The sequence below is a fragment of the Pleurodeles waltl genome, chromosome 5, assembly GCF_031143425.1.
Source record: "Pleurodeles waltl isolate 20211129_DDA chromosome 5, aPleWal1.hap1.20221129, whole genome shotgun sequence".
In the NCBI taxonomy this organism is placed as follows: domain Eukaryota; kingdom Metazoa; phylum Chordata; class Amphibia; order Caudata; family Salamandridae; genus Pleurodeles; species Pleurodeles waltl.
In genome coordinates, this window is record NC_090444.1 from 266,947,308 (window position 1) to 266,960,185 (window position 12,878).

The window sequence follows — 12,878 nt, forward strand, 5'->3', positions numbered from 1 at the left end:
AGGGGACTTCACTAAATGTTATTTACCAAAGTATCATGGCACATAGGGATGAAACTAAAGCAGAGAGTCGGAAACTCAAGCTGCTTGTCACAAAATGCAATTGGCTATCCAGCAGGAGGCCACATCTTGCTCTAAATTCATGCAACAGACTGGGGAGGCTGAAAATCGTATCTCCACAGTGGAGGATGATCTCACAGCCCAGAAGGAACCCTCTAGTCTATTAAATAGATATAGAAGACATGCAATGGAAACTCGAAGATTTCGAGAACAGGTTGAGACGCAATTATCTTTGTATACTAGGTATTGCAGAAGGGGCTGAGAAATTTAACATTCTGTGGTTTGTGGTGGAATTGTTAAAAGAAGCCTTACCGAAGCTCTTGCAATGGTCCTGGGAGGTTGAAGTCCAAAGAGCACACAGGTTCCTGTTCGTACAAAGGTCTAGCCCAGGTAACAGAAATGATAGACCGAAAGCTATAATTATTTACTTGGGAAACTTTTGCTGTGACAAGCTTTGTATGAATTGGCTTGAACAGATCGAAAGAGATCGGCCAAGGGCCAGAAGTGTTTCGTTAGGCCTGATTACTGTCCTCTGCTGGTGGAGAAGAGGTGGCACCTGTGCCAGCTGAACCCAGCTTTCCAGGACAACTGCACCCAGGCATTCTTGGTGAATCTAGCTAAACTCAAAGTTACAGCTTAAAACAGTTCTTACTTTTTTACTTCTGAAAATAAGTCCAAGGAATTCTTGGTGAGCTTGAAGCTGGACGAGAGTATGGCTGAGCTGTGTGAAGCTTGACTAAATGCTGCAGTTTGTGATGGTAGAGTGGGGAATCCACCTAGCGTCAAGAGGGGCAGAATGAATAAAATGATGACATAAAATAATGAAGTTATTAAAGGCTATAGGGGACTGGGTTAGGGAGCCCACACTCCTTCGCAAATGGATCCTCTTGATCCATATGCCCTTAGGGCTCAGGTTGGTGGGGGGGACCCTGGGGTTAGGGATTGGAGGGGGAGAGGAGTGGAATCACTTTGAGGGGTGGAGAGGGGAGAAGGGGGGTACAAATGCTAGTTCAGAATTCTTTTTTCAATCAGGCCAGGTGCTTTTGGAGTTTAGGGATGTTTCTAGTACCTGTGGCTGTCAGAACCTGGGGGTATGATAATGAGTGAATGCATTAAGCAACACAATGAGAGGGGATAATCTTCGTATTTGCTCCATCAACATTCGCGGGCTCAATGACAAAGAGAAAAGGCTGAGAACTGAACTAGGGCATAAGGTCATGCGCGCAGACATTGTTTGTTTGCAAGAGACGCATATTCCCTGGGGGAAGTGTCAGGTTTTAAAGGTCTTTGGCTTGCCAGTATTAAACTGCTCTGAGAAGGGGATTACATCTTAGAGGGATAGCAATTCTTGCCACTAACTCTCTTGGTAATTTTGGGTGCTCATTAGCAGGCAAGTTGGGTTGATGGGCTATTGTGGATTGTATAATGGGCTCTGCCCGCTTTACGCTGTGTACGGTTTACGGGTCTAATGTTGACGAGCCCGCGTTTTTTGATACACTAAAATCTCTGCTCTCCCAGTGGCCTCTACAGGCGATGGTATGTGAGGACTTTAACATTCATTTGAAGATTAATGGCGATCTTGCGGGATGCCAGGGTTACGTGGGACGTAAGACAGGAACATTTAAAGCTATAGAGCGACTGGCGGTTGATCAATTACTTGTGGGAATCAGGGATAAACACAAGGCTCCGGTCCCAGGTTTTACTTTTTATTCAGTACCACACAACAAGCTGGTTCCTTGGACTATTTCTTGTCTCTATTTCGGGGGAGGTGGGAACTGACATAGAAACATTCCCCTGATTATTGTCAGACCATAACCCCTTAGTTCTTGAAATCCCATTAGTAGGACTTTGTGGACCCCAGGGACTGTTTACCTTCGATAGAAAACTCATGCCGGATGAGTTCTATATTAAACACATGCGCTGTTGGCTGAGAGAGTTCTTGATGATTAATAGGGGTACAACCTCGCTGGGTGTTATGTGGGACGCCCTGAAGGTGGGGATGAGGAGAGAAACTCTGAGCCTGGATCTGTCTATTCAAAAGAGAAAACAGAGATTTGCAAAGTCCCTACAGGGAACTGGCCCGAGCGGAGGTACACTCCCCCTGTGTGTTGCAGACCTCTGATTGAACCTCCTATTGGGAGTCCAAAAGGCCTTGCTAATTGTTGTTGGATCGGCCGTTGTCTCCCCCCCCCACCCTCACCTTGTCCCCAGGATTATGAAAAGTGTGAGTTTGGCTGCGAGCCGCCTAGTTTCCAGGGGCAGGTTGACTCAATCTTTGTTTTGTTGTGGGGTGGGATACCTGAGGAGCTGCAGCTAGTTCGTGGGTAGAGGGTGCTTTGGGCACCAGGGTGCCTGCAGATACAGTGGTATCCACTACTCGGATATCAGGGCACCACAATAGGGATGCCGGGAGCGAGTGTGCGCAAGTGTGTATGTGCATGAGCCGATTGATATTCGCACCGCATGGCTGCGCACAGTGAATGCGCTGTAGTGAGTGGGGGTGATTGTGAGGGCAGCACCGTGGTGTTGCTGGTCTCATTCTTCTGCCAAGTGAATTCCTGAGGATAGCATTATGATTTACTAGTGTGGCCCATTCTGCAGTACTATGTGGAAGTGTTACAAACCTTGTATGTTCTTATCACTGGTAACTTTGGGAACCAGGGTGCACTGTGAATTTAAGTGTTACATTGAAGTTGGTAAACTCTAGGGTGGGTCTTGTGCTGACAGCATTTGGCACCTCATGAGGGTGCAGGGAGGCTACTGTTTCCTCACTTGTACATTCTGTCATTGATATTACACACATTTGGGCATAATATTGGGAATTCTATTGCTAAAAGTGATGTATGCCCAGATGTACATGATACTGTACATGATACTCATGCCATGTTGACAGTGTGTGTCTTGAATACAATTTTTATATGCTTACACAGTGTGTGAAGCCTCATTTGTGCTGCTCAGCGTGGTTGTGCTGTGCCATTGCTTTACACATTTCCCCCATAATAAGCCTGACTGCTCTCTGCCAAGCTACCGCAGCGTGAGCACAGGTTATACAGTGAGTGTAAACACCTCCATGTGTTAAAGAAACACTTTCTACATTTTAAAATCTTTATTATATTCTTATATTTTGTTTGTTGTGTAATTAGTATTCCAAATATTTTGAAGGTTCAGCATGCTCCTTGGCACTTAGGGATGAGCCACACCACTGGTTCAGGATTGGCTCGACTGCAGATTCATTTTTAGACATTCAATAGTGAGCAATGGCCCAGGGCCCAACATTCCAAGGGCCCAGCCCCTACCTGACCTCCCCAAGCACTACCAATGGACAAGCGCACCAGCAGAGTTTGCCAGGTTGGGAGGGTGCTGTTTATTCAACCACTTGACAGTGCCTCTTCTGTTTCTGGCGCCTCTACTAAGACTACTCTAATGGTATGCAATACTTTCCATTACTTATGAAGTGCCTATCTGATTTTAGGAATTGTCCCGCCTTGTTCTTCTATTTATTATATATCTGGTTCTGAGCAATGAACCTTAAAATCATTTGCTGCAGATTTCCCAGTTCCGAGATAACTATAGAGTCCCTGATGCACAGTCTAATGTGGCAGTCGGGCCTTCTTGGTGCTATGAGACTACAGATAAATTGTGGTTACCTCACATCCTTACATTTGCTGTGAGTCTGTCACCCAAACCATCTGCTTCTCCTCATTAATTGCTTTATGTGTGACGTCTAGTGGAGGGTCAGGGGAGTAACATATGTTTGTTCAACTTAAACTAGCAGAAGGTGAAAAAGTAACTTACCTTAATGTTTCCCAAACTGTTTGCCATGCATATTAAAATGTTTAGAGACATAATCAAAATATTAGATATATTTGGGAAGAGGTCATGCCCTTCACGCTGTGCTCAAGGGCATCAATTTACTACTGAACAAGAACATATCTAAATGTAGCATACGTATATTCAATCTCATACACAGCACTGTACATAGGTAGTGCAATATGAAAATAGTAAATAAATGTTTTGCTAAACCAGTGGGGCATGGCATCTCCTCTTTTTGTCCTGAATGTTTGTCCTGAATTTTGACCCTTTGTCCTGAAGTTTTTACAGTCCCATCCTGAATTTGCATGCATGCAAGGTGGCCACCCTAGACCAAACCAGTATTTGCGAGATACTGGAAAGGAGAGGCTAACTTTTTTTGCAAAGTGTATGTGGAGCATATTATAATAAGCTAGAGGTAAAAGGAAGTTTAATTCTTTCCAACAGTCAGCGCTGAAAGTAATCACTTTTTTCCCACTTATTACCACGGAACATAAATGGAAATGCTTTCAGTGAAAAGGAGATTGGTGAAGGTGGTTTAGTTTACATAGAGTAAAGCTATCAGTGCTTGAAGGAGCCTGTTGTTCTGGTGATCAATGAGTAAGCCAGCCCAGATGAAACATGTGAGCTCTGAGTCCACAAAGACGATCCCGCTCCCCTATTTGGATTATCACTAGGCACTTAATGGGTTGCTCCCTGGAAGAAAGGGGGGGGGGCCTCTCCGTCATTCTTTCTCTGAACTTTGCTTTCTGCTTACCTGGCAGTACTTCGGCCTTTGGTTTCAGGCGAGCTACTTATTCCAGTTCACGTCAGGGAGCTCGACAGATAAACAGTTCTTCCATTCCGGAACAGGGCTCAGAGAAGCGGGCGGCGTTGACGTACTCCAACTCTAAAATGTCCGAAGACACAAAGGTGGAATCTCTTGGGATGAAGGAGAAGGTTGGTCACGCTAATAACGGGTTTGTTGCAGATGAAGGTTTAGTGGAGAAGGAGGGGGGCGGCAGCTGCCCGGCAGAGCTCCCTGAACCCTGCACAGTTGCCATCCAGGATGCCGCAACGCAGCCACCCGGATCCACCATCGTGAAGCCCTACGCTGGGATGCCCAAGGAGGTCCTGCTTCAGTTCTCCTCCCAGGCGCGGTATAGGGTGACGAGGGAGATCATCTTCTGGCTCATCATCGTTGGTACCATAGCGATCATCGGGGCGACAATTGCAATCATAGCCTTGTCTCCAAAATGTCTCGTCTGGTGGCAGGCGAGTCCCATCTACCAGGTCTACCCACGATCCTTCAAGGACAGCAACATGGACGGCGGCGGGGATCTGAAAGGTAGAAACAATGCATGCACATGTTTCCGCATAATAAATGATAGAAGACAATTAACACTTGTAAAGGAATACTTCTGATGCAGATTTTTTAATGTGGCTATTGCATGCACAGAACCTCATGGAGAATGTTAGGGTAGCTGAAGGCTGTGTTTCACCTGTGTTTCGACAAAAAAATCATGTAAATGAATTATACTTTACGTCAGCAAATGAGCAAAGTAAAACCAAATCGAAGCTCGTGCACTGCATACATTGCACGTAGTGTTTTATTACAAAGGAGAATTGTATGAAACTAAGGCCCATATTTATACTTTTTGACGCAAAACTGCGCCAACGCAGTTTTGCGTAAAAAAAATTAGCGCCGGCTAACGCCATTCTGAAGCGCCATGCGGGCGCCGTATTTATTGAATGACGTTAGCCGGCGTTAGCCGCGGCGCCGTCTGGTGTGCGTTAAAAAAAACGACGTACACCAGGCAGCGCCGGCGTAGGGGGATATGGGGCTTGGGCGTCAAGAAATGGGGCAAGTCAGGTTGAGGCAATTTTTTCGCCTCAACCCGATTTGCGCCATTTTTTTTCACTCCCAACCCCCATAGAAATGACTCCTGTCTTAGCAAAGACAGGAGTCATGCCCCCTTGCCCAATGGCCATGCCCAGGGGACATTTGTCCCCTGGGCATGGTCATTGGGCATAGTGGCATGTAGGGGGGCACAAATCAGGCCCCCCTATGCCACAAAAAAAAAAAAAAACACTTACCTGAACTTACCTTAATGTCCCTGGGATGGGTCCCTCCAGCCTTGGGTGTCCTCCTGGGGTGGGCATGGGTGACAGGGGGTGTCCCTGGAGGCATGGGGGGGGCACCTCTGGGCTCCTTCAGAGCCCACAGGTCCCTTAACACCTGCCTTTTGCAGGCGCTAAAAAACGGCGCAAAAGCGGCCGTTCGTCATTTTTTTTGACCCGCCCACTCCCGGGCGTGATTTTTGCCCGGGAGTATAAATCCCACGCACATGCCTCGGAGTCGATTTTTTAGACGGGAACGCCTACCTTGCATATAATTAACGCAAAGTAGGTGTCCACGCTAAAAAATTACGCTTACTCCATGGACTTTGGCGCTAGACGCGTCTAACGGCAAAGTATAAATATGGAGTTAGTTTTGCATCAAAATTGCGTCAAAAAAAATGACGCAATTTCGGCGCAAACGGAGTATACATTTTTTTGACGCAAAACTGCGTTTCCAGTCCTTGGGGAAGGTGGCTGTGGCAATCGAGGCGTTGAATAAGGTGGTGATATGCGGCTGATTCTGGCTTTGTCTAAGTTGAAGATGTAGTGAGGGAATGGGTCGGTTGGGACCAAGTTCATGATGGAGCCGGTGTCATGTGGGCGACCTGGCTCCATTCGGTTTGTCGGATGTCGGTGGTGGTAGCGGGGTCATTGTGTTGCTTGAAGAAGTTGGTGGTCTTGGGCTGATGTTTCAAGTTTCTGTGGATGTTGGAAATCTTATTGTGGAAGAAGCTTGAAAGGTTGTTGCAGAGTTCCTGTGTGGGGCTAATGTTGTTTGTTGTAGCTGAGAGGGTGGAGATTTATTTAACAATGTTGAAGTGTTCTTTGCTGTTGTTGGAGTATGATTTGATGCATGAGGCTAAGGCTTTTTTCTTAAATTCTCTCAACTGTCAGTGGTAGAGGGCTGTCTTGAAGGTGATCTTGTGGGTTGTGTACTTGTTGGTGCACCACCTTCTTTCCAGTTGTTTACGGTGTTGCTTAGCAGTTCTGAGGTCTTCATTGTACCAGCCAGCCTGCTTGGTGGATTTTTTGTGGGTGTTGTTGCAGATAGGAGCAATGTTGGCAGCACAGCTGGTGATTCAATTGTTGAAGTTTCTGATGTTCTGGTCTAGGTTTTTGGAGGTTGATGGGGTGGAAAGTGTTGAGAGCATTGATCCATGTGTCCTTTGAGACCTTGCTTTAGCTGCAGTGGGGGGTGTTGGGCAGACAGGGGGGAGGAGGTCCAGAAGCTGGTGATGTTGAAGTGGATGATGTAGTGGTCAATCCAGGTGAGCTCCGTGGTGTGGCTGAACCTGATGCTGTCGCTGAAGGTGGGGTCTAGCATGGGGCTTGTAGTGTGCATGGGGTTGTGGACAAGTTTGGGTGAGTCCAATGTTGTTCATGTTGTCGAGGAGGTTGGTAGTGTTGATGTCATTCGGGTCGTCAAGATGGAATTTAAGGTAATTGTGGAAAATGTCATTGTTGGCATCTATGGCGAGGGGAGGCAATGAAGTTGCAGAAGGCTGGACATGATCCTGGAGGATGGTTTTACTGTCTGTTTGGAGTCAGAAGTTGAGGAGTTCCATGGCTGGGGTGATGTCATTTGTGGTGGTGCACTGGCCGAATCCTTGTATATGATGCTGATCCCTCCGCCAGGCTTGTTAATGTGGTGAGTAATCTTGTATACTTTGGGTAGTGTGGTGGCGATATTGGGCACAGAAGTGGGGTTGAGCCAGGTCTCAGTGAGGAAGAGGATGTTGGGTTGAGGGTGGATATAAGATACAAAGCTCAGTGATGTGTTTGCATAGGGAATGTGTGTTTTGAGAAGGGTGCATGCAATTTGGTGTTTTATTTCAGGTGGTGTCTGTGGTGTGCTCAGGGAAAAGCTGGTCAATGGGCTGGCGTGTGTGCTGTGGCAGGTGATGTGGCAGTGGGTGCAGGTGAAAGGTCCTACCATGGAGCGTGGGTTGGCAGGGTGGCAGTATTTGTTGTGGCGTCCAGGGTTGAGGGTGTAAAGCTAGGAGATGGTACATCTATGGATGGTGGGAGGGCCATGGGTCATGGTGCTCAGCCTGGTCAAGGTGCAGACGGGTGCAGATGGGCTTGCCTTTGGTGCACCTGCGGCACGGCAGCAGCACACCTGCTGCATGCATCTGCTACGTGGTCGCACTGCACAGTCATGCTGCAGCCTGCATTCAGTAGGTCCTGAGGTGGGCGGGGTGCAGGAAACCCCGGGCTCGAAAACTCAGGCAATGGCAATGTCACTTGGTCAAATGACGGCCACTGGATCAGGCTGGAAGGAGCAGGAACTGTAGGCCACAGACAAGTGGCAGTCTTGGTGCTGAAACATATAACTAATTAAACTAAGTAGGAACATTAGAAATAGGGGACAATGTTACATCTGTAATTTGTAGCCCCCATATCTGATCTGCAAAAGTAATATAATGTTATGACTGTCAGCTTTTTTAGGTCACATAGATAGATAATATTTATTGGTTTATTAGTTGTAAGTAAACATGCGATATCCAGAGTCATCAACCAAGCTGATGATTTTAATATTATATTAATGTGTAGCGACAATGCCTCAATTCATAAGGTTTGATCTAATGAATGAAAAAATGGGTATGAAAGAAATCTATGTTTTTTTTAATGTGCCTAAGAACCTGTGTTTAGCAATAGTGGCTTTATACAGCTGTTTATTTGATTTGGAGTTACCCTTAATGTCATGTGATTCAGAGAAAATTTAGCAACATGCACTGTTTCTTAAAAACATACTTACATTTGGAAGCCTACAATGGAGAAACACACAAAAGATAATAACACATGTTTTACTATGCTGTATTCCCACACTTCGTCCAACAAAAATGGTACCCATCTTTGGTTTGTAGGAATATTACTCAAGGCTCCAAAATGCAACATGGAATCACTAAGAATTTTCCTTTTAATTTAAATATCTCAGTGGATGTGTGGAGCTGCAATATTTAGGCCCAGGGGTGGCCGGCACTCAGGAAAAAAATACCAACCCCAGACATTTCTGAAAATGAGACACCTGGGTAAGTCCTGGGCAGTCTGGCTTACATGGATCCTTCCAATTATTCCTACACAGTATGCCATTTAAACATCAAACTACAATAAGACATTTTCCTTACATTTCTGAAAAATAAAGTTTCAGAATCTGAAAATATTGATCAAAATTCTACCACCCATTGTTCCACACCTTTCTTGATAAACAACAGTACACCACTTGTGTGTGGGGGGGCATTAACTTGTGACAGAAAACTCCCAAACCACCCCATGGAAAGAGAGAATAATGGGCTGTTTGTAGGCGTAGTTTTGATGTTTTCACTGCATTTCTTGATAAGAAAATGTGCTGGGATTAACGCAAGCCCCCCTACCCTGGATTCCACTGCCTCTCCAGTGTTCAGAAAAGTCCAGGATTAGTAGGGTTCCCGATCTACAGCCCAAATACTGCTGCCACCCATACTGCAAGTGAGAGGAAAACAAAATAATTTATTTAATAGATCATGGTCCAGAAAGAGTTCTTTTTGTGCAAATATGTTCAGCAATGTGCACGCAGTTAATGCAAATTTGCAGAGGATCTACAAATCTGTGATAACACTACAAAAAAAGCAAAGTCCTGGGATCCCACACTTTTAAAACAAATTACCCCCGGGGTGGGCCTAGGCCTGGGGGGAGGGTCATGGTGCATATATTGTGTTTAGGGGGAAGGCAGTGCTTGGCCCCTCTCCCCAATCCTCTTAGAGGCCCAAGGATCCCACCCCCCAGAGTCGATATGTTGTTTAAGAGGAGGAGGCACGCAGCCCCTCTACCTGAACCTAAAAAGACCCCAGGAACACCATCCCCTGAGGCCGTATAAAAAAATGAGGAAGGAGGGTGTGGAACCTCTCCTCCACAAGCCTGAAGAGGCCCCAGGGGCCTTACACTAGATGGAAAAGGTCAGTGCTGCGTCGCGGTGGGTGATGGCTTTGCATATAGTAATAAAATATTACTTTAAGTTAATAAACCCCTAGAAATTCTCTGAAAAACACAAAGGTTAAAGTGATGTTATAGTTAGGTGAAGATGTCAGTAAAAAATGCTGTTTTAAACATGCAAAACCATTGAAATTCACCAGATATAACTATTTCAAGTAACTATAACTCATGCCCTAAAGTAACTATAAATTTTGCCCAGACCACGCACTGCTTCTACCCTTGCATATTGCATCACTCATGAAATGTTCAATAACTACATTGATAGCATACCTAATGAAACACAAAATGACTGAAATTACATCATTTCAAGGGTGCTTATTTATTTATATATTATTATTCTTTTTTTAAGTGTGTACCCCGATGTCCACCTGTGGCATCACAACATAGCCAAATGTTGAGGGCCGCAGGGGCAGCTCCAGGGTTCTTGCTGCCCTTTCTGACTCCTCAGCTAGCACCCATCATTGGTGCCTGCGGAAGCTGGGTATTTTGTGTGAAAGTGAGTTCCCTCGTGCCTATGAGACCAACCCCAACCATGCCTAGGGAGACAGGGTGTCCCTACTCTGCCCCCTATATGTTTTTATAGTCTTATAAAGGGCATGGACTGAGTCCCTGAATCCTAAAATGGCTGCTACCACATCTTTGTTGAAGTGGTGGCAATCAATCAGATCTTATCTTAGAATCAATCGGTTTCAAACATGAATAGAGAAAACACATTTTGGGACCACCCTTTTTCTTCATCAGTTCACCTAGAAACTTTCCAGGAAGGAGCTTATGTGGATGAGACTTGTTTTGGAAAGTTTAATGAGGATTCATGAAACAGCACCTAAGTAATAAGCAAACCAAAAAATGCTTTTCCTATTGAAACGTGATGCTAACTATAACTGCCAAGTGGCATCTGTACCTGGGGGTAACTCCCTGAGCCGTTAATGGCCTTGAGGACCTCATCCCCCTGGGGCCGGCTCAACCCATGTCTCAGGGTGTCCCTGCACACACACTAGCACCCTCAGGAAAACCTGTGTTTGCTCTTGTTTCACTGGAACAATTTCAAATCAACTGTCAAGTGGGAGCAAACATCAAGTCCGTTCCCAGCAGGTGGGAGCATGAAAAATGCTTCCGCCACTGGGTGCAGAATTTTCATCTGTTTCCCTGCCCGCACTTAAGTGGGCAGAGAAAGAGATTAAAAGATTCCTCCCACCCGCAGGGAGCAGCATAATTAGCTGCTCCCTGTGGGCGGGAGCAATACTGGCTCCCACTGGATAAGGGAAGCCGGCTAGGGCTGCGGGGGCTTCAGGGCTCCCCACGAGCCCTCAATGATAGTTATGTGGATGCCCTGGGTGGGCACCAGGGCACCCACCCTTTGTTGGCTGGGCCTCGGAGAATGGGGTCCCCGGGACTGAAATCAGCCAAGGGAGAGGGACCCCTCAGCCCCACTCCCCCTGTGCATATTCAGCCAGGCCCTGGGGGATGGGGTACCTGGGGCCAAAATAAGCCCGGGAAGGGGGATGGATGCCTCCCCTTTAAATATGGTGCCAGGCCCTGGGGATGGGGTCCCTGGGGACACATTTGGTCAGAGCAGGGGGGGCGTTTGCCCCCCTCTCTCACATTTATGTTGCAGGGCCCCGGGAGATAGGGTCACCATGGCTAAAAACAACTGAGGGAGGTGGCTACATGCCCCCATACCCCTAAAAATGAACCCAGGAATGGGGAATGGGGTCTCTAGGGCTGATTCAGCCCAAGGAGGGAGGGAGCGTGCCCCCTTCCCCTTAATTTTATTTTTATTTAGTGGCCCTGGGGGATGGTGTCCCCAGGGCCTTACCAAGCTCGGACAGGGGGGCCACATGGCCCTCATCTTGCCCTCTTCTCTTTAAAAAATAAGTCCCTGTGGCTAATCCTCTGCAGCACTCCGCCGAAAGCAGTGTGCAGTATTGGGTTGGCTGCGTGAAGGGTTTTGGATGCAGGGCCCTGCCACCAACTAATACCCTGCACGGCCAGAGGCTGTGCACAACAGTGGTTGGATTACCGGAAGATCTGCGCTCTTGCCATGCACTGCTAATTACCCCACATACTACACCAGTCATGACATCTTCTATGAGATCATTGATAATATCACTGCAATATTTGTAGTGAATTTATGGATGAGAAAACTGTGCATGGCTGGGGTGCGAGATACAGTTACCTTAGGGCGCAGTTTAAAGTTACATGAGATAACTATAACTATAACTGCTGGTCTGAATCTTACTATAATGTCTCTGTAACCTTTGGTTTTTAATGAATTTCTAAGGTGTTTTTAATTCTATTTCCTAATGGTAACGTCTTTGTTTTTCCAGTGATATATATATATGCATATATATTTTACAGTGACATATGTGAGGAAGGTAGCAATCTAGTAAGCTTTTAACTCACGTTTAAGAAAACCGTAGAAATTCCCTGAAAAAGCATTACTTTTTTAGACAACCTCACCAACCTCAGACTCAAACAACTGGTCACAGCACCCACCCACTCAGCAGGACACACGCTTGACGCAATCTTCACCTCAAGCCAACACATAACCTACACCCACACCACCGACCTCCACTGGACCGACCACCACTGCGCGCACTTCTCCTTCGCCAAACCCCCCACACACCACCACCAACACACCACGCCCTACCGCATGTGGGACAAGATCCCCACAGAACGCCTGAACTCCCACCTGGCTCATAACCTCCCCCCCCCACACCTTGACACCGCCACCTGGATGACAACAAACCACCTCAAGCTTAACTCCAACCAAACCGAAATCATCATCTTTGGCCCCAACAAAACCATATGGGATGACTCCTGGTGGCCCACCGCCCTAGGCCCCGCACCCACCCCCGCAAACCACGCACGCAACCTCGGCATCATCCTGGACCCCTCCCTCTCCCTGACCCTGCAAATCAATGCAGTAACCTCCTCCT

The 12,878-nt window shown here is 46.7% G+C and overlaps 1 protein-coding gene across 1 annotated transcript in view; it reads left to right on the forward strand.

The window, feature by feature from the left end:
- Positions 1–4,571: 4,571 nt before the first annotated feature.
- SLC3A1 (solute carrier family 3 member 1) overlaps positions 4,572–12,878 on the forward strand; it is a 73,742-nt gene continuing 65,435 nt past the window's right edge. Inside the window, exon 1 of the mRNA XM_069234005.1 lies at positions 4,572–5,194. Within this exon, the coding sequence (XP_069090106.1) occupies positions 4,762–5,194 (433 nt within the window). The 5' untranslated portion in view covers positions 4,572–4,761. The remainder of the gene's footprint in view (positions 5,195–12,878) is intronic.